General features: G+C 40.4%; 1 protein-coding gene across 3 annotated transcripts; it reads left to right on the top strand.

Moving 5' to 3' along the window:
* Positions 1 to 1,812: 1,812 nt before the first annotated feature.
* bcl2l11 (BCL2 like 11) lies at positions 1,813 to 18,382 on the top strand. 3 transcript variants are annotated; one of them, XM_053620617.1, is made up of 5 exons: positions 1,813 to 2,756; positions 2,863 to 3,025; positions 4,648 to 4,988; positions 7,069 to 7,202; positions 13,968 to 18,381. In XM_053620617.1, exons 2-5 carry the CDS (start codon positions 2,949 to 2,951, stop codon positions 14,079 to 14,081), a joined length of 666 nt encoding a protein of 221 aa, XP_053476592.1. In that variant the 5' UTR covers positions 1,813 to 2,756; positions 2,863 to 2,948; the 3' UTR covers positions 14,082 to 18,381. The 3 variants fall into 3 exon arrangements, with proteins under 3 accessions (XP_053476592.1, XP_053476591.1, XP_053476593.1); XM_053620616.1 differs by lacking the exons at positions 1,813 to 2,756; positions 2,863 to 3,025 and adding an exon at positions 3,033 to 4,079 and having other exon boundaries at positions 13,968 to 18,382; XM_053620618.1 differs by lacking the exons at positions 1,813 to 2,756; positions 2,863 to 3,025 and adding an exon at positions 3,033 to 4,552.
* The last annotated feature ends 8,755 nt before the right edge of the window (positions 18,383 to 27,137 follow it).

Below are 27,137 nucleotides of genomic sequence, written 5' to 3'. Positions count from 1 at the left end.
CTTAGGAAAATGTGGGAATCCCAAAGGAGAAATTGGAATCTGTGGCTGAGGATAGAGAAGTCTGGGCTGATGTTCTCAATCTGCTGACACCATGACCTCCACCAGGGGGGAAAGGAAAACGAATGAATGAAGGCAAACTGAAAAAAAACATGATGTAATTTCTTAATATGAAAAGGTTGGCAAATTGCTGTGATATAAGACAAAAAAAAATTCCTAACATGATATTATGGGAAAATAATCAGCTTCTGGATATTAACAGCATCACATCACACTGTTCTTGAATACTTCCTGTAACAGCATGCCCCATCATATTTTATTCCTTAAATAACAGGACGTTCATTCAGAAACTGAGTTATGAAACAACTGATGTTTGGGAGAAAGCACACGTCCCCCTCCTATCTTATGTCCTATAAATGTGCATCTGTGTTTCTTTTACGGTGATGAAGTTTCAACATCCCTGTCTCCTTCACACTCTTCAGCAGCTCCTACGTGTCTACTGCAGCTTATTGGCTATCTAGCATAAATAATAAGCTGCCCAGAATTCCAACCCAAGCCCCCACCCACTTTTCCAGTTCCACTCTGTATTACTCTGTATACCACTATCAGTTGAAAGTGTGGTCTGCAAAATGATAATATATAATTTGTCAAAATCTCAGTAGCTAGCTAGCTGCTTAATTTAGGTAGTTTGGTGCAATCAAAAACATAGTGATGACAGCAACTAGCAAAATTCACCTCCTAAGATAAGATTTAGTCACCATACATATAGTTGAAGTGTAGCTAAAAAATAATGCTCTGGAAATTGCTACAATCAACTAGCCAGGTTCATTAAGATTTTCTTTGGGATTTGACTTGGGTTAATGCATGTAACAAACTTTACAGATGGGCAAGGAGGAAGCGCCAACTGTCTGACCATAAACATATAATGTTCAATAATGAACAGAACGCAAACATAACACAAACATAAAGCGCACGTGCATCTCTCTAGCTCCCTGGCGCTTCTAGCTGCTCCTTTATCTCTCTCTCTCCCACTGATTAGCCAAAGGTGTGCATCCTCACAAACTGGCTTCTCCCTCCTCCTCATCATAATACATAATAGGCTGTGCCATATCACATTGTAGTCCATTACATACCAGTGCAATTCCTCCCCATGATAAGAATTTGTCATCCCACGGTGTTGACGATATAGTCGATGACGTGTTTACGTGCCCCAACGCACGTAGAAAGAGAACAAGCATGTCAGAAGGCAGAGTTCAAACCCTAGACGAGGAAGGAGGAAGGAGCTTCCTCCGTAATGTGGAAGTCGTTCGGATACAGAAGATCAGATGCGAATCGAACATCTGTGATTTGCAAAGTGCGTCAGAAACCTGTATCAACAAAGGGTGGAAACACATCAAATTTGTTCTACCACCTCAAGCAAAAACACTGACCACTGTGACTCATGGCCAAAAAAGTTACTATTTTCATATCGTCATTTATGTTGTTACGGCAAAAATTACCATGAGATATTCTGATATAGTTTTGAGTCTATATCGCCCAACACTAATGTGTAAAAGGCTTTAGAACATTGTCCTGTGCCCAGAATCAGAATTTGTCAACTTAATGCAAACTTTATTTCCACATATGCAACACTTCTTTCCGTTTCTGTTTCCTGGTTGTTTTGCATGAGGCAGAATTTTTGACTCCATGCCAAAAATTTTGTTATCCATCCATCCATTCACTTTCTGTACCACTTATCCTTGCTGTGTCAGGGGGAACCTGGAGTCTATCCCAGGGGGCATGGGGCACAGGGCGGGGGACACCCTGGATGGGGTGCCAATCTGTCATGGGGTGCAGTCATCAATCACACACACATTCACACTTTTGAACATGCTGGAGGAGGAAACCAGAGTACCGGAGGAAGGAACCAAACCCTCAACCCTGAAGGCGTGAGGCAAGTGCGCTAACCACTAAGCCACCGTCCCTTGTCCCCCCAAGATTTGTTAGTCTTTCTGAATGTGTGTAGCTACAAACCCTGATTTATTCATGTATTCATGTTTTATTAATGAATAATAAATTATGAATAAGAACGTATGTGTGCTGCCACAAGAAGTTAATTGATTTGAAAACAAATAAACTAAAACTAAAACCATGTACAGTCTTGATGGGATTGTATAGCCTGTAATGTAGAGGACAATCCTTGCACAGTATTCTTGAATGCAAACCTCTCATATGGTTTCTATGTGAAGGGGAAAAATGGGAAATATGCCTCTGTATAACATAAAATATAGGCTAGGTGTACCCCGCAACAAAACAATAACAAAAGAAAACTGGGGGGAAAAATGTCTACAGTTACAATTAAGAGGCTCCAAAAGCAGTAAAACGTATAAAGGTTGGAAGTTGGAAGCAGTTAAAACGGTGGGCTTAATGTAATTAAGGAACATTTATAACGTTCAGAAAGAGGGTGCGCAAACTTTTGAACTTACGTCTTTTTTCACCCGTTATAGCCTATAGATTACAATCTATTCTGTACATATATGCATGTACTGTAGTTATAAGCGATCCAGGGGTTGGGCAGACACGCCTGTGTCCTGTTTTAAGTTACAGACCCCACCCCTAAGTGGGCGGGGCCAAAGGGCGCTTTACTGCGTGAACGTAACGCAGAGTTGCTCGGAGTCGCTCTGAGGAAGTATAGTGCAGAGGAGTGCGCTTCTCTCGGAGCGCCGCAAACAAAAGAGTCGAAAATAAACCCCGCGACGCTTCTCATCGAACTGGAAGAGGTCTCTCTCTCTCGCTCTCTCTCTATATATATACATATATATATATATATATATATATATATATATATATATATATATAGTCTCTATATATATATCCCACTAACAGGACAACTCGGAACTTTTAGTTCTATTGAGCCATCCTGCAATCAGAGAAGACTCTGTGTTCTTTTGTAAGCGGTGGATTTCTGTTGCATGCTCTTAGCTCGTCGTCGTCGGTTTTTCTTCTGTCCTTGGTCTCCTGAAGCCGTATGCCCCAGAAACATGTCCAAGTGAGTATGGCACACAATGCTTTGGGATTAGGTCGCTTGTTAAATCTTTCTTTAGGCTCGGAGAACCGTTCCAAGAAGCGCTAAATGATTATTTTAGGCAATAAAGGGGGATAATAGTCTGCCAATTGTTTGCGTGAAAGGCTGAATTCGTTCCAGCTCATGGATTATTTTGGGACTTTTTTTAATGCAATTAAGGCATGTTAGTATTGCTTTTGCTTGTTTCGAAATGTAATAATAATAATGATGATGATGATGATAATAATAATAATTACTCTCGACTTTAATATAGAAATAAGCCGACAAAGTTGCGCGGTGTTCTCGCACCATAACACTCCTGTGCAGGACATCAGTCTTAGATGATAGAGAAAAGGGGGAGATTTATAACAAATTAATAAATAAAAAGTCCTTGTTGATCTGCCGCTTAAGCATGCTGAATTATTTAGCCGTGTTGTGGAAAAGAGGAGAGCACCTGTTTGTTGTTGTTTTACTGTGTTGCCCACGCACGAGCGCTGGATCAGAGCAGTAGGGATGGCACAGTTTTCGGCTTTGGTAATAGTCTACACACAGCTGGAACCGGGATTGTTCTTCACGTGACGTTGACGCAACACCTGTAAAACGACTATTATATGTTATGAAAAGCACGGGGTACGAAATATTGCGGTTATACACCTTTAGATACCTATACTTTTTGGATGCTGAATATTTACATTGTTTTGTTTTGCGCTTATTTGCTGAGACGTTGCTCACAAGCCGCTAGGAGGAGCTCAAAATTTCCCGAAAACTTCTTTTTCTTCTTTTTGGATGAGTTTTTTTTTTGTTTGGCTTCTCGACTGCCAGTCAACTACGCTGTAATCCAATCGTTGGTAGTTTTTTTTTTTTTTTTGATGCCGAGGACACGCGTTTCCGTTTCGCGCTTCGTGCCGCTCGTACTCGCAGTTTTTCTCGCACGCGGCAGGAATCCGTCACCTCGCCGTCGGCACGAGCGGATAAACTTAATGTTTACAGCCGTTTGGAGCAGTCCGCGGTGTGGAGGCAGCTGTGCACTACATTACCCGTGAGTTACTGACTGTACTGACATTGTTTAGAAACGCAAGCACGGAGAAAGTAATCATCATCAACAACAACAACAACAACAAAAAGGCTTTCACATAAGCTACAGTCGCGCGCCACAGGCGAACAGTTTCCTCTGTGCACGAGACAAGATTTCTAAATTCTCCGGTGGTGTGCGAGTGACGTTTTATCCTCGAGCGCTCTTTAACAAAGCCGCGAGCTCTTTAAACGCGTTTCACGTGACGAACGCGGCGTGTTTCAGGCGATTCGCGTCGAAGAAAGAAAATAGGAAGTTGGCTCTTGGCTCGGAATGAATTTGACTTGTGACGCAGTTTGACCGGCGCTTCTGCCTCGCATGACCCGGCCATCACAACAACTGGCGTCGTTAGTAAACATAGCGGTGAACTGAAACGGGGAAAAACGGTGCGTCGCGTGCATGTTCGAGCAGCGGTGCCAGAACCTCGCTCATGCGCGCAGGTTTACTCGAGTTACAAATTCAAAAACAAAACAACTTTTACACCCGCAATGACAAAAACGGTAGGTAATTACTGCTGTTTTATTTTATCCCGCAGACGGCAATACCGGGCCGATGGCCCAGCCTTCTTAAAGGAGCAGGGGGGACGCGGAGAGAGCGCCTCCCGGGCCGAGCCGTGTGAGAGCCCTCAGCACAGAGAATTGGAAGTGATTAGGGGAGGGATCGCGCTGCCGAATAGCCGCGTGGCTTACCAGTCGAGGTCGCCTGTGTTCCGAACCCTCTCCAGGTCGTCGAGTGGATATTTTTCGTTCGACAGTGAGCCGAGCTCTCCGCTAATCACCCATAGCACAGCCACTCAGACCCCGAGTCCGTCTAGTCAAGTGATAACTCACGCCCTGCAGCGCATTTCCAAAGCGCGAGGCGACGCGCAGAATCATGGTAAGACCCGAGCCACATTTCCCCTAGAGTGCTGGGACTGCATGCTGATATTACTGTACTCTCCACACTCTGCACGGTATGCTTCTGACCGTAATCTCACGACCATATCTCATTCATAACGACTTCTGTGGGGGGGATTATTATTAATAATAATAAGTTCTCAAAACTTTACCGTGCATGACATGATCACTTAAAAACTTTGGCCCAGCTGTGGAGTTACAAAATGTGCATGATATGCCTAGTATTTCTGTACTTATAGAAGAGAGTTGTGTTGCAAAGTTACATTAAGGTTAGTAAACACCTTTTATAATCTAGTTATCCTTCTCTTGCGTTAAACAGTCACTACTGGTTGCAACCCCCCCCCCCCCCCCCCCACCCCCAAGAAAAAAAAAAGCATGTCAACTATTATTCACATTTCTTTCAGAACCTTTGAGTGTTTGTTTACACATGTGACTGTACTTGCATGTGCATGAACATCCGTTTGGGTTAGGAGGTCCGTGTACCTTTTCACATACCCACAGGAAACACTTTTGTTTTTTTTTTTGTCTTCGCACCAAGGGCAACCCCCATGTTTAGAGTGTACAGGGAGTTAGCATGCACCTCTCCTCACAATGGAAGCGATGGAGTAAGCTGATTTGCTTGTTTGCTTATTTTTTTTTTCCTGTGTCCTGTTGCGGAGGCTTCAGGTGACCAGCCGGAGCAGAAGCTCTATCCTCTGGCAGTCAAAATAGTCTTTTGTGAAGCCCGGACACGAGATCTAACAGTTCCTATTCTCTGCTATAGAGAGGCAAGAGATGAGAGCCTGTGATAAATCGTGTTCCTGGAGTGCCTTGCGAGTGTCCTGTCTCCAAGAGGACACTTTTATTGGAGAAGGAAAGCAACACTAAGTTATCAAGGCTCTCATCTGTCTCATGTGAAGCAGGGCTACCCCATCAGTGTTCACTTGTTTTGTTTGGCTTCGTTGTAGCAGTTAGTCATCAAATCAGCACACAGACGTGACCGTGTTTTGCTTCGTGAGACGTCTTGAAAATCCTCATGTCAGTAAGTTGACCCTGTAACTGTGAGCCTGTATGGTTGCCAGTTGTATTCGCATCAGTGCCAGCTGAGATGTAATAGAGAGGGTTCTGGCATACATTGTGATATGTTTGACACAGTGTAACAGACTGTATCATGTTAGTGTGTAAGTCAAAACAGAGCACATCGCAAACCCATCCGACCACAGTGACACTTCAGATGTAAACAAACAAACACTATATCATTACCCGTCAGTATTGCTGTCTGTATTGGCCTGTGGCAAGCTTGTAAAAGTAGAGAATGTAATTGAGTAATATCATGAGTGAGTTTTTTTTGGCTATTTTATAGTGAAAGCCTCAGCGAGGCTGACGTGTGGAAATGAGTAGCATATGGTCGTAATATGATTGGGCATGAGAAATAACAGTAAAACTGGTTCTCGCTTGAGTCATAGCTGGAGAATCATTGCACCTTCAGCCAGATTGTGGTTGTATTATTAGCGCTTAGCCTCGGTATTCTCTCCAGTATATTCTGACCACAACTCAGATTTACAGTAGGTCTTTAGAGTTTCAGTGCAGTTTCACTGAGTTATCTCACTTGTTCAAACTACTGTCCTAACGTTCATGCATGCTGATCATGTATGCTCTTCAAAATCGTCAGCGCGTGGCAGCTGAAACGCTTCTTAGAACGGAAGAATTTTAGAGAGGCTGAAATGTGATTTGTTACCGGCAGGCCGGGAATCAGAAATAAGATAAAGACAACAGGAAAAAGGCAAGAAGAGGATTGTTTAACATTGCATAACATTTGACATCTCACTACAGACAAGATTTCGACCGAATCATGTTTTCATGACTACCAGTGCTGAAGTGATGATGATATGAATGAGTATAAAATAACCTCTTTTTGTGTTACATTGCTGCTTTTTTAAAAAAATGTTATGGACTGTATCTACCTAATTATAATTTTTTTATAGAAAGGATTTTCTGGTGTTATGTTTAGTTCATGAGGGTAAGTTGCATAGTAAGCACATACCTTATCTTTCCTTATTTCTTTGTTGATCTTTTCGTAGAATTATGGCCTGCTCTCCTTAACCACTATCCACCCCACGGAGCAGCATCTGCGGGGGACATGCAAGCGGAGTTGGAAATTGCGCAAGAGTTGCGGCGCATCGGGGATGAATTTAACCAGCTTTATTTTCATGAGGTGAGAAGCATATAGTTGAGTGTATGTGTGTGTGTGTGTGTGTGTGTGTGTGTGTTTAATAACAGATTGTTTGCAAATCTGTCTGAAGAATATATTTATTCTCTCTAAGTTCATTATGAGGATCTAGTCTTGAAAGCATTTTGAGATTTCCTATACTATAGGGAGAAGGGCTCTGACTTGAGATGTGTTTACTAACCTTTACTTTAAAGATTTGTGTACCTTTTTTTTTTTTTTACTCCCATGTCTGAACGTTGCATCACTTCATTTATAGTCAGAAATCAAGGTCCTTTCCTAAGGAACCACCTCTCATGAGTCATGCGGTACATTCTAGAAATAGAAATTTCTCAAGGGTTCTTTGGGAGGTTACTAGTTCTTGTAAAGAGGCTCTGCTTGAAACCTTTCCTGAAAGGGAAATCCTGTTTTCTTAAATGATTCCAACAATTTTATTCTAACTGATTGGCACCCCGTCCAGGGTGTACCCTGCCTTGTGCCCCATGCTCCCTGGGATAGGCTCCAGGTTCCCAGCAACCCTGTAGTATAAGCAGTACAGAAAATGGATGGATGGATTCTAACTGTGTACATGGAGGACGGAGCTCTTTATAATTTTCTTCCATGATTTTACGTCTCAGACGAGACACTTATTACGCATTTATTACACATATACATAGTGCATAAAGCATAATATAATTGTGTTCATTTTTTTCTGCAGTAAACTTCTAGTAACATGTTTTCCAGTGTTGGACGACAGTGGCTTGGCTTCTTTTTAAGCCATGTAAGCTGTATTTTTTGGATCATCTCGATATTTATTTCTCTATCTTTATTTGTTCGCCCCAGAAAATCTTTAAGCTTTATCTTGGTGTACTTTCATTATCACAAGCACATTAGCTTTTATGTCAGATGCTAGTATGGTATTGCATGTCATCATACTCTTCCACATCACATGCTTTCATGTAGGCCAGACCCTGAGCTCTTTATGCAAATAGCAACTTATCTCACATGAGCTGATCTCTCTCTCTCTCTCTCTCTCTCTCTCCTATTCATTGTTGTTTCACTTGCTCAGCTCTGTAAAATAGATCAATTAGTGTTCTATGGTTTAGAAAGAGAGTCATTGTAAACGGCTTAGACTAGAGGTTCGTTTTGTGTTTGCGTTTCAGACATCATCATAACGTTGGCATTGCTGTCACGTGTCTATAACGCACTTACACTCTGAAGCATAGCGGAAGAGAAGCTGCGCCATGGTGGATTGAAAGGGATACTTCATTATATTAAGCTAAAATAGCCACCAATGATTTAACACTATTTAGCTATGTACACACACATTAGCTCAGAGTAACTTTCCTGTGTTGTTAACTATATTAGTATACAGAGATATGTTGATGAGCAGGAAGCACCAGCTTGATTTGCAACTTTTTGAAACAATGAGTAATATTCTGACTCAGAGACAGCCTGTCACCTTTATCGGAGTTGTTTTGTTTTGGTTATGTTTTCCTTTACCTCCATGTAGAAGTGGCTAAGATGTCGGTAACAGAACGATGTCATATGCCAGAAAGCAGAACAGGTGCAGTGTCATGTGTCCCACGTACAATGTTCTGCAAAACATGCCTTTTAATTTGGCTTTCCACTGTCACTAAGTTCTTTTTGTAGAACGGAGAGTTTCCCTTTCAGAAAAGGCTTATCTGCAAACAAGCTTGTAATGAAGCTACAATATTCAGCATTCCACAACTCGTCTCTTGCGCATACGTTGACTATAAGCTTGTCAGTCACAACTTTGGATTTGCTCCTAGTTTGAATTTTTTTCAAGAACTGTTTAGATGGCACAATTGTGTGTGTGTGTGTTTAACTTTATTTTTTACTTTATTTTCTTACACAAACATTAATCATTTAAGAATCCTTTGTGACATGTGAGAGTCTGTCTGGTTCTCATGCTCTATCCTCTGTATTATAGATTTCAAGCAAGGATGTTTACGTTATGATCTCTGGTGAACATTAGTAGTGTTTGCATATATTTGTCATTTTTAAGCGAGCATTCAATTCCTAGACTTTAAATGTACTACCTGATGTGTGTTCAAAGATGGCTCCAAAGAAGGCAAGGAATATTTCGATCTCTCTTTTTTTTTTTTCCTTTGCCGTCTCAGAGCTAAGCTAATGACCACAATAGTATGTTACTGTAGCACTGCAGATGTACAGAGAAGGTAGTAGTTGTAATAGTTGTAAAAGTTTGAGGAGGCTGAGAGTGTTGCATGGCAGGGTTCGTATGTGACCCTGGACGAGTTGACTTCATAATGTTTACCCTGTGGTTAGACTCTGGGCTCTAATTATCCACTTGGTCATTCTGCTCAGCGCCATGCAGACGCACTCGAGGCTCAGCTAAGCTCTGCTCTCAGTCAGGGTCAGAACTGAGCTGTGCAAAGAAGTTTAAAATGGATATGTTTGGGCTTTTTTTTTTAACCTCCAATTTAGTTTATTTTCCTTCTCACATGTCTGTGATGTCACTGCTTTGCTTTGTTTTGTCTGATGGATAAATGTCACTTGACCTACTTTCAGAGCTTTCTTTAGTGCCGTCATCCATGTGTTCCCATTACAAGCAAAAGAATGAATAGAGGAGACATGTTGCGTGACCACACTAAATAAATCAGTGCTGCTCATTTGTGTTTTTAGCACGTGATCAAAGATCAGGATCTGCAGCCTTCTGATAAGCCTCGTGCAACATCTACAGTATAATTAGACTGAAATTGTAACGAAGTATAACACTGCTAATACTTTCCCTCCCCCTAATTTGAACCGTCTCTTCATACGAGTGCACTCGTGCAAAATGTTTTACACCCACAGAGTTATGAGACCATGTTGGCCTGCTTTGCCACTCGCCTTCTACAGTACACCAAGTGTCCTGCCGATATTACTTCAGCATTGATCAATTATCAGTTCAGAAGTGGAAAAAAGGAAACATTTTTGCTGAGAGCCTATTTTGCCACTGTGCTGTTATTATTCACTGCTCTGTCTCAGAATTCCTACTGGACTCCATCCATCCATTTTCCATACAGCTTATCCTACAAGGTCTTGGGGGAGCCTGAAGCCTATCCCAGGGAACTTGGGACACGAGGTGGGGGGACACCCTGGATGGGGTGCCAACTCATCAACGGGCACAATCGCACACCAATTCACATGCCCGTTCACAAACGGTGGACAATTTGGACACCAATCAGCCTACAACATGTCTTTGAACTGAGGGAGGAAACCAGAGTATACGGAGGAAACCCCCAAAGCACGGGGAGAACATGCAAGCTCTGTGCATACGTTGTGTGTGTGTCACACACAGGGCGAAGGCGGTATTCGAGCCCCGCAACCCCGGAGGTGCTAACCACTAAGCCTCCTACTCCGCATTTCATGAAGCAGTGTGAGATGTGAAACACTCCAGTAGAGTAAGCAAGTGAAGCGCTAATACAGAGCAGATGTCTGGCTTCGGAGTTGTTGGCGTTGTTCTAGCCCACTCTGCATCCCACTAGTGCACACGGTCGACTTTTGTCAGTGATATGCATCAGTGCTCTTTTGTTGCACATCTTCTTGCCCCTGCGGAGCAGAACAGCGTCTTCCTTTGTGCCTGTGGACCGTTCTTTATTCAAGCAGCCACCTCTCAGGGGATGATGGGTGACGGTATTTATGTTCGTGCATGCTGTTTGGCAACGCAAAACTACCACTCTGTCTCTGGCAAGAAGCTTAATGATTTACAAGCGTGAGGAGATGTCCATTTGTCAAGGTTAAAGCCATGTATTAGACAGTCCATCAAGAAAATAGTTGTTATTATTGAAGGTATGTACATGTATTGTAATTTTCATGCTATCATTATTGGGTTTAAGATAAAGGAATTATACGTACAGTGTTATTGATGCATTGTCTCTGCTCTTGGCGTCATGAATTTACTCCGATTTTGGACATGTGATTTGATTACTTGGAGTTGGAGTTAATCATTGCTGTAATTTGTACCAGTTAATGAAGCATAAATCAGCTATTGCCCAATCACAACAGCTTTAAAAGACTGTAGACAAGGCAGTTGAGTAAAGTCAACAAATAGACTTTGCAGGTTAAGTATCATTTAAATTGTGTATAATTATCCCCAGATTTACTTCACTTTCATAACTATGCCAATCAAAAAGGGATTTAAAAAACAAAATTCATAGCAGTTTTCAAGGAGGCACGGTGGCTCCAGGGTTCGGAGGTTTGGTTCCTGCATCCCCCCGTGTGCGTGGAGTTTGCATGTTCTCCCCATGCTTTGGGGGTTTCCTTCGGGTACTCTGATTGACTGATTGGCGTGGCTAAATTGTCCGTAGTGTGTGAATGGGTGTTTGAATGTGTGCGTGATTATGCCCCGCAATGGATTGGTACGCTTTCAGGGTGTCCCCCTGCCTTGTGCCCCGAGTCCCCTGGGATAGGCTCCAGACTCCATGTGGTCCTGTGTAGGATATGCGGTACAGAAAATGGATGGATGGATAATAGTTATCAAATAAATAAAAAATAAATAACTGAATAATAAGCTGACATTTTATAGGGATAAGGATAATTTAAGTAAGTTTTTTCTGCTAAAACAGCTTCAATAAATCTCAGAATATATTAGCAAAAACTCGTGGTGAGTGAATAACCACTCTTGATCGTTCCCTTTCTCTCTGCATGCCCCTGTTTTTAATTTAGTATTGTATTGCAGTTGTTTGTAAGAACCATGGCGGTGATCTGATCATGTACGGTCTAGATACGCACCATGTACATATACTGAGGCTTAAAAAAGAACTGATCTTTTACTATAGCTGTGATTCCTTGCCTGTTGTTTACACAGTGGTATGTAAGTTAATTGGAGATGATTAAAGGGATGCTCCCCCTGTCATTTGGCTCTGAACTGGGACTGCATGCTGTCTCTGCAGAAGAGCACGATGCAGTAGTGTTTAGACCCGATTGAACTGAGACATTAACTTGCCAAAAAATACCCAAATATGTGCATGTGTATAATAGTAAAAGAAAAGTAATGCAGTTGTGCTTGATTGTATATTGTTCATCGGATCTTGGTAGTTTTTGACTAGTAGCACGAGAGTAGAGCCAAATAAAATGGCTTCATATAGCTCATGTTGGCATTTTAAGTGTAGCTTTTACTCAGAACGTCTAGATGTGTGCTTATTTCTATGTTTCTCGGTTGTTTATTTGTAAATCTGGGTTGAAAGCCATCGACTGAAAGTGACGTGTAACTGCGTCTCAGTAATCCAGCGTGACCTGAGTGACACTGGGTGACGTGTTAAAACTTAAATCGTTCCTTTGGCACAGTCATTCATGGTATTGATGCAGTTCACTCAATCTCTCACTCGCTTGCTCTCTCTCTCTCTCTCGCTCTTTCTGCCACACCAGAGGGTTAAATGTCTTTCCATTTTACTCCACTTCCTTCTCACCTGTTTCCTCTGGCTGAGAACACAATCACTTCTTGGGCACGTTGTGGTTTTTGGCTGGGCTTTTTTTCTGAATCATCCCCCCCCCCCCCTATTTTTCACCCGCTGTATTTGTTTATTAAAAATCGCTTTTTCGCCAAGTGGAATAAATTGAGGTTAATTCAGACCACATGTTTCAAGTCAGTATCCTCTTGCTTTCCTGGTTTTTCCTCTCCAAGCATGTGCACCTGCCTTAATCCAGATTGAATTCTTTTTTATTATTCGTCCCTGATTGTTAGCTCTTATAGCTGGCCTTATTAGTCTGAGGCAAACGGCTCTTATCCTGGAGCTGAAGTAGAAGCAGCCCTCTCGAGCCTGGTGTTTTTCATCCCTCTTTTATGCGGTACAGGAAAGGTTTTTTTCTTTTCCTTTTTTTCATTCTGGAGTGTGTTTCCTCGCTGGTTCCTGCCAAGAGTCCCCAGGGGGAAATGGCCTGTTCTTATCGGGGTCACTCTGTGTGCTCGGTGTGAAAGTACGCCAAAAGCAAGGGCTAGAAGAGGCCACCTGATTCAGCCTGACTGCTGCCAGATCTCACAAAGCCAATTTGTCTTTAACGAGGAGACTCCGTTTTATTAGCTGAAACACTGCTAGCTGATCGTGATGCCAAGATCCCTGACTGGGAGAATGACATGACATGAGGAGCTAGTGCTAATTTTAATTCAGTTTTATTTATATAGCACTTTTTAACAATGAAATTTTTTAAATGTATCCCTGATGAGCAAGCCAGAGGCCACGGTGGCAAGGAACAACTCCCTGAGACGAGAAACCTTGAGAGGAACCAGTCTCAAAAGGAAACCCATCCTCATCTGGGTGACACCAGCACAAGTGTGCTAACAGGAACTTGAGTAGGAGCATAGAGTTTTAACTTTAAGTCTGTGGTATCGAACTGAAGTTATTAACTGTTCAGTGATGGAGACCTGAGCGTAAACTGTTCTTAGCAATTGCAGTCTTTAGGCTGTCTGTGTGGTACCATCCACAGTAATCTCACAGAGGTCTTTAGGCAGTCCATGTTGGGTGAGCCTCAGCAGCAACGAGAGATTTCAGGCGATGAAAGCTCAAAGCAAAAGTGAGGCATCAGGATGGAGCAGGCAGGTCCAGAGAGCAGAAGGAGTCAGGATCAGTGGTAACTCAGGAGTAGCATGTGTAGCTAGAGACAATGGGGTGTGGTTCAATCACACTGAGCTGTGATTGATACCACAGGAGGCTGTAATATACACATAAGTTGTCTGAATTTCTGAGAGTGATTTCATGAATCAAAGTATTCACACACTAAGGCAAATGTTTTCCTCTTAACTCTCAACAGGCAGAAAGAAATGGTGGCGCAGCCCGTCCGCAGGCCCAAAACGAGCCCGCCATCATGCTGTGGATCGGGCTCCTGATTGGACGGCTATTACAATTCTTCCTGAGGCAAAGATGATGGACACAGAGAGCACCCAGCAGACAAGTAGCACCCAATTGTAGATATGTAAATACGCCACACCAGAGACTGCGCTTGCTCTCTCACTCTTTCTCTCTCCCTCTCTCTCTCTCTATCTCTCTCTCACTTGCTCTATCTCTCTGTCTGCCTCTATGTCACTATGAGGGAGCATCTGTTCCTCTTTGAACTACACGCTGACCTCTACTTTCCCTGTCCAGAGGAGAATTTGGATCTGGATGCGCTGGAATTGGGTGGGGAATTCTGGGATAACCTGGAGTCATAGACAGCTATGTTTCCTGCACGAACATGGAAAGCTGAGCCATTAAAACACTGGGTCGAGAAGGTGGTGAGGCCTCTCTCTGTCTCTGGAGTTTTTCCGTTTTTCGCCAAGTGAAGACGTGTCGAAAACGTGCCTTCATGGCCTCAGTGCTCTTATCTTTCCCTTTCAGTGCCCATTCGCTGTTTGTTTTTCGTTATGTTCATTTTAACTATGTATATCGTTTAAAAACTCACTTTAGTTCTGTATTTATTTGCCACTGTTGTATTTAAGTTGTGTTATGTTTTGTTTAGAATTGGAGTGGATTAGTTAGCGGTAATGTTGCAGTTCTGCCTGCCCTTCTTTATTGACTCAGAATTTGCACTTCTGTATAAATAGTCTACACATGACATACAAAATTGTTTGAAAAATCACGTATTCCCTGAAGATCTTGGTGGGAACAAGGAAATCTACGACTGGCTATTGACAGCTTATGAGAGCTATAGAAACACACCAGGTCAGACATTCAATGACTAGTTCATTTCGCAGTTTGGCTTTTTAAAACGATGCCCTTTCGTGTTTTGAGGCCAAGTGATTTAACATTGACGAAACACAACACAAGGACAGACGAGAAAGACAGGTTTCCGCTTTAAAATGATTTTATTGAACTTTTATTTTTAACAAATTAATGATTTGAATTGTTTTAAATTTGGCCCATGGAGTAATTTAATGAGTGAAGGGTTTAATAATACACATGTGGTTGGTCAGCTGTGGTTGTATTGGGCATTTCATAATGGGTGGTGCATCCACTTTTAATTGTGTGTGTGTGAGATTAAAGCGATTCAGGGGATTTTTCAAGTGAGGTTTTATTCTTGCTGACTATTGACCAAAAACAGCCTTAATCACAGAGTCTAGATTCAATAATTGTGATGTATTGATGTTATAAAAAATAGCCTCAGTGACTCAGGGGATTTATACCTGTGGAGTTTTAAACAAAATGGGCTTCCTTCATGATCCAGTCCATGGCTCTAACCTGCATCTACCCAAACCCTTTTTCATGTATTGCCATTTTCCCAGTATTGCATTTAGCGTTGCAAAAGATGGGTCATACATTCTTGACACTTCACAACTGATATGTTAAATATGTTTGATATGTTAACTGATGACAATAGACACCAAGATGAATTGTCAGATATTAAAGATACCCACGATCCACTTGTTAAAATGCGATTATGGGCATCTCGTTTCCATCATCTTTTAATCATTTCTTTCATGCACAATTGAATTTCTTGTCAAAATGACAACAACCCATTTTTAGCTTGCCCTAACTGTTTCAGGTTTATCAGTCAAACCAAAGAACTTGTTTTGACATACTGTATGTAAATGTTGACGTTTGCATTGTGTTCTGGTATGTTGCACAACCATATAAAGATTGGTATAGAATCAAACTCCCGGTAATAGAAATGTCATGTTTCATGTCAAAATATTTGTGCCCTCCCCCACCAGAACATACATTTTCAGAGAAGTTCAATTTCAAGCCGTTCTGCATTCCAGTTCACTGTATTTTTGAATAAATTCAGTCTCATTACCTGCAAATTAACTGCTCCACCTCATAGACCCAGTACGTTTGTAGCAAAACGTTTTTCTTTGGTTCTTTTGTACATTTTGTTGTGTTTGCACTGAAACTGTGCTGTGCTGAACTTGTGCAATACTGCTGTAAATAAAAGCTTCTTTTTCATCTTTCTAAAAATGCCTAACTTGTGTCTAATTTAAGGAAGCACTTTGACATGTAATCCTGACTGTAAAATAAACACAATGCAAGTTTATTGTTGAAGAAATGCATTATATATGTATATACTCCAGTTGGCCAAAACATTAAAGCCACTGATAGGTGATGTGAATAACACTGATTATCTTGTTACAATGGCACCTTTAAAGGGGTGGGCTCAAAGTTGATGTGTTGGAAGCAGGAAAAATGGGCAAATGTCAACAAAGGATCTGAGTGACTGTAACAAGGACCAAATTGTGATGGCTAGACGACTGGGTCGGAGCATCTTCAAAAATGGTAGGACTTGTAAGGGTGTTCCCGGTATGCAGTGGTTAGTACCTACCAAACGTGGTCCAAGGAAGAACAACCAGTGAATTGGCTACAGGGTGATGGGTGCCCAAGGATCATTGATGTGTGAGGGGAGCAAAGGCTAGCCCATCTAGTCCGATCCCACAGAAGAGCTTCTGTAGCACAAACTGCTGAAAACATGAATCCTGGCTATGAGAGAAAGGGGTCAGAACACAGTGCATCACAGCTTGTTGTGTATGGGGCTGCGTAGATGCAGACTGATCAAAGCGCCCATGCTGACTCCTGTCCACCACTGAAAGCCCCTACAACAGGTACATGAACATCAGAACTGGACCATGGAGCAATGGAATTAGGTGGCTTGGTGTGTTGAATCTAATTTTCCTTTACATTATGTGGACAGACGGGTGAGTGTGCATCACTTATCTGGGGAAGAGATGGCACCAGGATGCACAATGGGAATAAGGCAAGCTGGTGGAGGAAGTGTGATGCTCTGGGCAATGTTCTGCTGGGAAACTTTGGGTCCTGGCATTCATGTGGATGTTACTTTGACACATACCACCTACCTAAACATTGTTGAAGACCAAGTACACACCTTCATGGCAATGGTATTCCCTAATGGCAGTGGACTCTTTCAGCAGGATAATGCGCCCTGACACACTGCAAAAATGGTTCAGGAATGTTTTGAGGAACATGACAAATAGTTCAGGGTGTTGACTTTGACCTCCAAATTCCCCAGATCTCAATCCGATCGAGCATCTTTGAGATGTGCTGGACAAACAAGTCCGATCCATGGAGGCCCCACCTCGCAACTTACAGGACTTAAAGGATCTGCTGCTAACGTCTTGGTGCCAGATACCACAGCACACCTTCAGAGGTCTTGTGCAGTCCGTGCCTCAATGGGTCAGAACTGTTTTGGCAGCACATGGGGGATCTACACTATATTACGCTGGTGGATTTAATGTTATGGCCGATTTATACACCTTTTATTTCAGATTAGAATTATATGTAGGCCTACATTTTTTTGCATTAACTACAATAGGGTACCTCTACTTTCCATGCTGACACTATTCAGTCAGTCAGTATTCACAGTGTACACTAACAAGGGCTCTCTATGAAAGAAAAGCCAAGGCGTCTGGATGTTGTAAATAGATACCCAAAAAAGCCCTACAGCACACACAAACACAAATTACTGAAACGACATCCATGCAAATAAAAGATAGTATAATGTAAACCCAAGACAGATAAGTACAAGTCAGAGGCTATAGAAATGAGGCTGCAGTTTTCTGAGACAAACTTTTTTATCAATTGTGATAAACATCAACCATCTGATCCGGCATCTGTCAGCGTAACAAGAAGGTTAAACAGTTTAAGACAAATCAAAACACGTCTTCTCAGGGAAACAGTGCTGAAGCTTCAGAACTTTAGATGACAGACGTGTTGTTGTTTTTTTTTTGTTTTGTTTTTTTTTGCATATTTCCTGACAATGCCTTAGACACTTTGGATGTGCTCATTATGACCCCAGTGTTTCCATGTGTCTCAAGTGATAACCTAGCCAGGAATGGATGTCAGTGGAGAATGAGGAAACATACTAAATAAAATCACGACATGATCTGTACAGTTAGAGTGATAAGTGCTAAGCACTCGTGCATGTTGGGTGCCTGCCAGAAAGTAGTGAAAGCAGTGATCAAACAAATGTGTTACATAATCATTTCAGGTATCTAACATCAACCAATCTTGCCATATTAAACATTGCCATAAAATACCACTGAGAAGTATTAAAATAAGTATGCTAACAATACTAAAATGGCATTTTATATTATAAAACCATACCACTGTCACCATACTTCTGTCACCTCGATAGCCCTGAGCTCACAGGGTACAGGAAAAATTGATTGGTTAATAATGTTTCTTCCCATAGGAGCTGGTAGCCAATACAATTTGAACAAACTAAGGGATGCGTTCATTTGACGGTGGTTCATCGTAATGACTCTGCTGACCTTTTATGGACATCATTACAGCAAAATTGATGCAATGACTGTGCAAAATGTTATTCAATGTCAAATAACAGTAACAGTTATTGCATTACAAGGTATGTATGAAGCATATTTAAAGTGCACCTATTATGGTTTTGAAACGTGCCTAATTTTGTTTTAAAGGTCTCATACAATAGATTTACATGCATCCAAGATCAAAAAAAAACTTTTATGTGCTCATAATTTAAATTGCAGCATTACCTTTTTTCCCAGAGTCAAAAATGACTCATTAAATGATCCGTTCTAAAGGATTCATTGTAAACTCCTCCTTTCAGAGAGCATACTCTGCTCTGATTGGTCAGATGTCTCAGTCTGTTGTGATTGGTCTACCGCTGTCATTGTGTTTCAAAAAGGAAACGCCCACTACCATAATGAGTTTCAGCCCTGTCTGTTCACGAGCAGCAGATGAAGACCAGAGGCTGGGCTTTTTGTTACAAACCTACGTAGGTTAGTACAGGAAGTAAAGTCTGGAATTACTGACGACTCGTTTCAGCTGTTCAGAATCGCTTCCTTCTTTTTGTCGTGCGTTTTGATTTTTGAAACTTTGCAAACTTTTTACATTCACAAACAGCTCTATAACACACTACATGAAAGGTAATATTTGAAAACCCATAATAGGTGCACTTTAATATACTGCATTGTCTGAGTGTTATGTTCCATGAATAAGTATTTCGAATAGGAAAATATACCATTTCACGGGGGGTTCAAAGTAGAAATCCTCTCCCCTGGCTATGCATCTGGACCTGAGTCTATATATTAAGCTGTTGGGAGATATTTAGGCTATGTGAAATTGGTGCTAACCAACAGAAAGGAGCTGTTGACCGAAACACAAGGGAAAAAATGTGAGTTGGAGTTAAAAATTTAAGTTACTGTAGGCCTTCAGCTCTCACCCACACCTACATACACCAACATAGCCTACTGTTCTCACACACCTCTAATGAACTACACTGCACATTATTGCAGAGACACATTTCATTGAGCCATAGAGAATATATCACTTTTATAGTCTGTAGCTGTAACAAGAACCTACACAGCGTTTTTTGATCAATATTATCCAACAGCGTAACATGGTTTCCTATAACAGTGCCATCTAATGGCTGAATTTACACTGCCAAAATGAAATATACTCATTTTCAAACTTTATTTTAAAGTCAAACATCAAGTCCATCTGTGCAAGTGTAACATTCAAAATGTGACATCATACTACATTACTTAATGAAGCACCATTAAAACACCCAATTTCCCTAAATAGTTATTTCAATGAGGTGCTAAAACGGTCAGGAAAATTATGAGAATAAAGTAGGTTAAACAGTTTAAAACATAAATACATTTCTACATAAACAAGCACAGCTCATATTGAGAATGGTAATAGGCCTGAGGTAGTGCTCCTCTATAGAGATTTAATAAATATAATGTTTGCAAAAATATAAGTAGCTCTACTGCATGTGAAAACCTGGTCACACTGGTGACTAGGTGGTCCTTCAATGTTGAGACACATTAGCGTTTACACTCCAAATATGTACACATGCGTCCCTGATCACTTCCCTATGTATGTGGTTTGAGTAAACAGATCACAGTGTGTCTCTGAGACACACATGACCCCATGTGCTCTTGTACTTGTACAAGCACTGACCATTTGTGATCTAATCATGCGAAACGCATGTTAATACCAGGTGTAAAAGGGCCTATGCAACAAGAACACAAAATAAGCATGCAGGGGCACCATAAAGGACAGAACGTGGGGGTGAGTTGATGGAGGGTACTGCATTAACCTTTCAGCTTTCGTATTGGTGCCTCTGTATTGCATGAAAAATATGGTGCCAAGGCTAGTATAGACTTTTGGACTTCTTGGACAAGCCAATCTGTTGTTTTATTTCAAGTAGAGGGAACGTTTTAAGATGTCAGAAACACTTCTGCAAATAAAACGTGAAATTGAATGCAGATTTTAAAAAATATGGAAATGTTGTCATAAGTACAGTTGCAAATCAGGTTCATTGTCAAAATTTACAGATTTTCAGCTGTTTGCAAAGAACAAATCAAACAAAAACACATATTGCATGTTATATATTTGTGCTGTTGTACATAGAATAGGGATTCTATTCAGGGGGTTGAATAATTTTGAGACTGGAGAAATCACTATAAGTTGCATTTTCAGTTGAATTTGGGGAAACCACTTGAAGCGTTCATTGTGTTGAACCATTTCAATTGCCTTTATTAGATTTGTTCATTGCAAACAGCTGAAAGTCTGTAAATTTTGACAATAAACCTGATTTGCAATGATGGTTGAATCATTTTGATTGCAACTGTATATGCTGGCCCATAATACCATCTGTAACCAGTTAAAAATGTTCTTATCACTAACTGATTGAAACTTTGCTTTAATTATTCTAAATATTTGTTGATGAACTTAACCTTTAACAAGATCTTATACTGGACATTCAGAAATAATTGCTAAACACTGTATTTAAATATACAGTATGTACAGAAAGGACCAGAGACTTTGTTTTGAAATTAACACCTGAAACTCTGTCCTGTATCTCACGCACACAACGTATACCGAACACAGACACTCCCCTTTAATTTGAGTGTTCACATGAAAAGAGAACTCTCCCTTCCTCCAAATGGGCAGCCTATCAGAGCTAATCTGCAAGACATGGAAAGTACAGTACCTTCCACACAACTTTGCATAAACATGTGGACATAATTATATAGCTTATGTTGAGCTGTTCTCTGCTTTGGGCATGTCATTGTCTCTCTCTCTTTCTCTTTCTCTCTCTCACACACACACACACACACACACACAGTGGACAAGAGTAGGTTTTGCGGTTCATTCCTCCAAGCAGTGTCTGTGCGTATTACAGTAAATGTGAGAAATCAGTTTGTTTATAACTTCAAACAAACTTCTTTAATAGTTACTTCAAATCATGTTCTCTGCTGCATATCAGACAGCTGTACACAGAGAGGTCTTTTAAAGTCTACTTAACCATCAAATCTTCATCCTGCGCTGAATACAGAAATCATTAAATAAACAAATTAAATCAAAACTACTTGCAGTCAGGCCAAGTTAGAGAGTTTTATTTCATAAATATACAGTTAGAATGTAAAGTAGTATTAAGAACAGGAAGTTATAACTTTTGAAATTTTTAATGAGCACTCAGATACAAACATTGATCAGAGATTGAGTCTTCCAGTTCCATGCAAATCATATGTTTTAGCTTCATCCAGTGATGATACAGATAAATGTGAGGAGTCTGTTTAAGACACAGAGAGAGAGAGAGAGAGAGAGAGAGAGAGACAGACAGACAGACAGACATATCTGTTAAACTTTCTGTCTGCAGAGGGTTTCCTTGAATTACTTTTACTGGAATCCTTTCCTGTAAGACGATAACTGCTGAGGAAGTGTCAACCAAATTTTCCCTGTAACTACCACCTTTAGGTTTTCAGGTCTGTGACTGATAGAGTAATATTTGAGTAAGTGACTATTCTGGATTTTTTGTTGGTGGTTTAAATTCCAACAATCAACTCTAAGAACTAAGCCCATGCAAAGTCATATGTTCCCAAAGTTTCTCACTGATTCTGCTTTTGATATTACGATTTGTGCACATTATACTGTATATGTATGTGCACCAAGTGCAACCATATATGTGGTTTTATGGTTAGAAAGAAATGATCAAAGATACAATATATGAGCACATTTTGTGAAGAATGTTTGACTTGAATTTAAATTTAAATATATAATAGTTGATTATGAGTTTGAAATTCTAATTCTGTTTAAATTATATTTGGAAATCTCAGATGAGTCAGTGGTAAGGGATGTGGCTTGACTGGTCTTGGAATTGGTTTGATCCATATTTGGAACATGAAAGATATGGGAAATTTGCTGGTGTTCATCTTGGATTGATATTTCTGATCAGAAATATTTCTGATCATTCATTCATTCTTTTTTTGCTTCCACCTTTCCTGTTGGGGGTCATCATGGCAACAGTCTGAGAAGTTCAATTAGTCATCATTAAGTCAGTTCAGACATCTCCATTCCCAGCCATGGATTCCAGCACCTCTTGGGGGATCCCCAGACATTCCTAAGCCAACAGTGAGCTATAATCTCTCCAGGAGGAGAGGTCTCCGTCCAGTGGAATATGCCTGATACAGCTCTACAAGGACCTGGGGACATACTAGTAAGGTGCCTGAACCACCTCAACCGGCTGCTCTCAATTTTGCAAAGCAGTGTCTCTACTCTGAGGTTCTCATTGATTGTTGAGCTCAGATCATTACTCGGAAAGCCACTTTCTTCATTACATTTACATTTATTCATTTAGCAAATCATCTACCATCTACCATCTACCATCATATTTTGGGAGTGCGAGGAGCACTAAAGCAGCAAAATTCCACACAGACAGCAACCCAAGCTCAGGCTCAAACCAGAGACCATGGTGCTATAAGACAGCAACACTGTCTGCTACGCCGCAGTGCCGCTGAATTTATTTAATTTACTTTTGAAATAAAAAGGTCCATGGGCCACATGAAAACGATAAAAAATTATTGTATAAATTTAGTGGGTATGTTGTATAATCTATATGCATATTTCATTTAAAAAAAAATCATAAGCAGTTTCCTTAGAGTGCTATTTTTCCCCTGCAAAACATTGCTTCAGACACAGTTGCGGTTGGAAGTTTACATACACTCATCATTAACATGAATGTCATGGCAATATTGGGCTTTCAATAATTTCTTTGAACTGTTCTTTTTCTGGGGAAGAATGGTTGTAAAACATGCATCTTTAATAAAAAACAAGAATTTGGTTCACAAGTTTTAATTTATTTGGGATTTTCTGTAGTCAACACAAGGTCAAAATTATACATACAAGGTCAAAATTATACATACAGCACACCTAATATTCAGTTGAATGTCCCTTGACAAGTTTCACCTCGAGCAGACACTTTTGATAGCCATCAACCAGCTTCTGGCAGAATTCTGGTTGGATATTTGACCACTCGTCTTGGCAGAATTGGTAAAGTTCAATAACATTTGTTGGTTTCCTGGCCCTGACTCGAATTTGAAGCACAGTCCACAAATTTTCGATAGGCTTGACATCAGGACTTTGGGAAGGCCATTCCAAAAGCTTAATGTTAGCCTGCTTTATCCATTCACAGCCAGTTCTGATGTGTGTTTGGATCATTTTCCTGTTGGAACACCCAATTGTGTCCAAGTTTCAATGGTCTGGTCTAAAATTCCTCCAAACCAATGTGAAGGACTGATCAACAGTTACCGGAAAAGTTTAGTTGCAGTTATTGCTGCACAAGGGGGTCACACCTTAGATACTGAACCCAAGTTGCTCCCGATGGCAGACTAGCGCTTTGCATGTGTGTGAATGTGTCTGAATAGGTGAATGAGACACAGTGTAAAGTGCTTTGTAGAACCGCTAAGGTATACTATATAAGTTCAGACCATTTACACCAAATACTGAAAGCAAAGGTTCACATACTTTTACCACTCACAGATATGTCATATTGGATCATTTTCCTCGATAAAAAAAAATTACCAAATATAATATTTTTCTGATATTTGTTTAATTGGATTTTCTTTTTCTACTTTTAGGACTTTGTTTTAGGTCATATTTATGCAAAAAATATAGAAAATTCAAAAATGTTCACAAACTTTCGAGCACCATTGTATCTACTGTTAAATGATTGAGACTTGATCATAAATTGTTTTTGGCAAGTGCAATCTTTACCCTATCCAGGGAAGAGCGTCCACAGCCATCTTTACCCATCCACATCAATCTCATGGTTAGTAAGTTCACAATTAGTTCAAACCACAGGTTTTCATTTGGGTTCAAATCTGAAGACTTAGTTGGTCATTGCAAAGCACCGATTTTCTTGTTCTGCAGCCATCTTTGTGTTGATTCAGCTGTTTATCTTGTTGAACTCTCTACAGTCCTAGAGAGGCCTGGCAGAGGTGACCAAGTTCATACTCAAGTTCAACTTTACTGTCATATGTTTCAAGAACACAGAGTATAAGAGAGACAGTGAAATTCTTATGCTACAATAGCACATCCCTACAGTTAACATAACATGCATACAGCAATTGAACAGAGACAGCATACAAATTAACAGCATAAAGAGAGTTTATGTCAGTGAGAAAAACAAGTATTGCGCAATATTCCACGTGGAATGAATACTGCAAATTGCGCAATACAAAAAAGCATACAGTGTGGTGCAAGTAATGATACAAAGGTATTAGGATGATTGTAAGGATCACTGAGCTGTATCACTGAAAAGATGTAATAAGTCGTATGTACAGTACAAAGTCAAAGTGTATTGAGATAAAGAAGATGCTATATGTAAGAAGAGTAGTCTATTTTTAGACTAAAATATCAAAAGTAATGACACCATCGCTTCGCATGATTCAACAACTGAAAAGCAGCCCCAAAGCATCAATGAACCACCACCATATTTTACAGTGGGTATACAGCTGGTCTTATCTGACCATCAACTGCAATTGCAGTGATTCTTGGTGAAGGTGCTGTATTTTGTGGGTCTTCTTTCATGAAGCCATGGTAAACGGCTTGTTGTTATGATGATACCTGCAATTCTGAAACTGTGAGGATATTTTGGGGTATTTTTTGCCTCCCTATTAAATTGCCCTGATTGTTCTTAATAATATTTTTATTTGATTGTGTATTTTTATATCCATTACCCAACCTACTCAACAACCATCTGTCTCTGGTTGTCCCCCAAAGAGACTTGAGAATTTGTTTGCATTTATTCAAAATATTCTTTAGGAGTGTCATGTTTTGGGGGTTAGATTATCTGCACTTACATAGTGCTTTTATCCAAAGCGCTTTACACTGTGTCTCATTCACCCATTCTCTCTCACACACACACACCCCAATGGTAGCAGAGCTGCCATGCAAGGTGCTAACTTGCCATCGGGAGCAACTTGGGGTTCAGGGTTCAGTGTCTTGCCCAAGTATACTTCGGCATGTAGGCCTGGAATCGAACCGCCAACCCTACGTTTAGTGGAAAACCTGCTCTACCTCCTGAGCCACAGCCGCCCCAGGGGTAATTATATATAGCATTACTTTTTTTTTTCTTTTTTTTTTTTAGGAACATCATGTAGTTTCTCCTTTTTTTGTGACAAATTTGAATCAGTCTTTGAATGTTTTTATTTTAGACAATAATTTTTGCTCTAATTGTGCAGCTGTCTGTAGTTCTCACATTAAGGGCCTGTTTATGATGTTTATTTCAAATATAGAGGCCCAAACAGTGATCCCTGTGGAACATCAGCACAAGGAATATTAACACAGCTGATTGATGCTGGCACATTCACCCAGCTGGGTTTAGGGATAACAAAATGGGTTTGTTTAGTCATATGCCATAAGTCTTAGCTATGTTTATTTACTATATTTCGACGAAACCTGCAGTTCAATTAGATTAGAATGTGCTCCTTGCTGAGAGAGGTTCTATACACTGATTCTTAAGTGACTCTGAAACCCCTGAAGGCACATAAACATCAGAAGAAAGCACTCAAATCCCTCTCCGGTGTTCAACAATCTGTATATACACTTTCAACAAGCGCTGCTGTCATTGCTTATTGCTGTGGGCCAACCAAACCTCTAGCAGTCATTGCCGCTTTTCAATGTTTTGACCACACTATTCAGGAAATCTACATTCTTTGCCTGGAAAGGCACACAGATGCATTAACACTCTCAACAAGCACAGTAAGTTGAACCGTGAGCTGCAGACAAGAGGCAGTGTGCTCAGGATGCTGTGGTTAAAGACCCCAGACAAATGTCTTCCTCTATTGAGTTCATTCACGCAAAACTTTCCATAGTACTACACAACCTCTGGTATTTTATCACATGCCCATCACACACAATTAACGTTCCTTTCATTTTCAGTGTGTAAAATAACCCAGGACCTCATATGAGGTCATTCACCTTCCTTTAAGACCATATGATATTCCTTAGACCTGCAAATATTATGTGAATATGGAGACAAGGAGTTCAGTGAAGTGCAAATAAGTGAATGGCTTTTTTTTTAAGTCAAAAAATAAAAGGGGAGCATAACTTATGTACTACATTTTGGCAAATTACAACACAAAATATACAAAAATTACAAAATATAACGCAAACACATATAAATGGATTTGAGAACATTAATGCATTCCATGAATTAATTAGTAATGGCCAACGTTTAAACATTTTTAGTTAATAATTCATTTTAGAATTAAAGATGGATAAATGAATGAATTAATAATAATTTTATATTACACAATTTATTTATGAACACTAATGTTGGCACATACTTTTCATAGTCACAAATTGTTTACTATATTATTATTATTGTTGTTGTTGTTGGCCCCTCTTGACAGAGGCTAAGACATGACCTCCTCTGATGCCTCTGATGATCTCTCATTCTTCATGTGAATTAGCCATACAGAAGAGGTGGGAAAGCAGCACTTCTCTGGCTCTTTTGTCTCCGTGCCTGTTTAAAGCTAGGCCCTGCTTCATAGCTTCTGATGCAAGTGTGGAGACAATATTCATATTGGGCACAAGGTGGGGAAAAGTTGTTGTACACAAGGCAGAAAATCAATCAAATATATTCACTCACAACGAGACACCAGAAACTGTTGGTTTTCCAAAACATGTTTTATATATATATATATATATATATAAATTATAGAATACA

Source organism: Ictalurus furcatus, chromosome 3 (genome assembly GCF_023375685.1).
Source record: "Ictalurus furcatus strain D&B chromosome 3, Billie_1.0, whole genome shotgun sequence".
NCBI classification, from domain to species: domain Eukaryota; kingdom Metazoa; phylum Chordata; class Actinopteri; order Siluriformes; family Ictaluridae; genus Ictalurus; species Ictalurus furcatus.
This window is presented reverse-complemented; position numbering and strand designations above follow the sequence as displayed.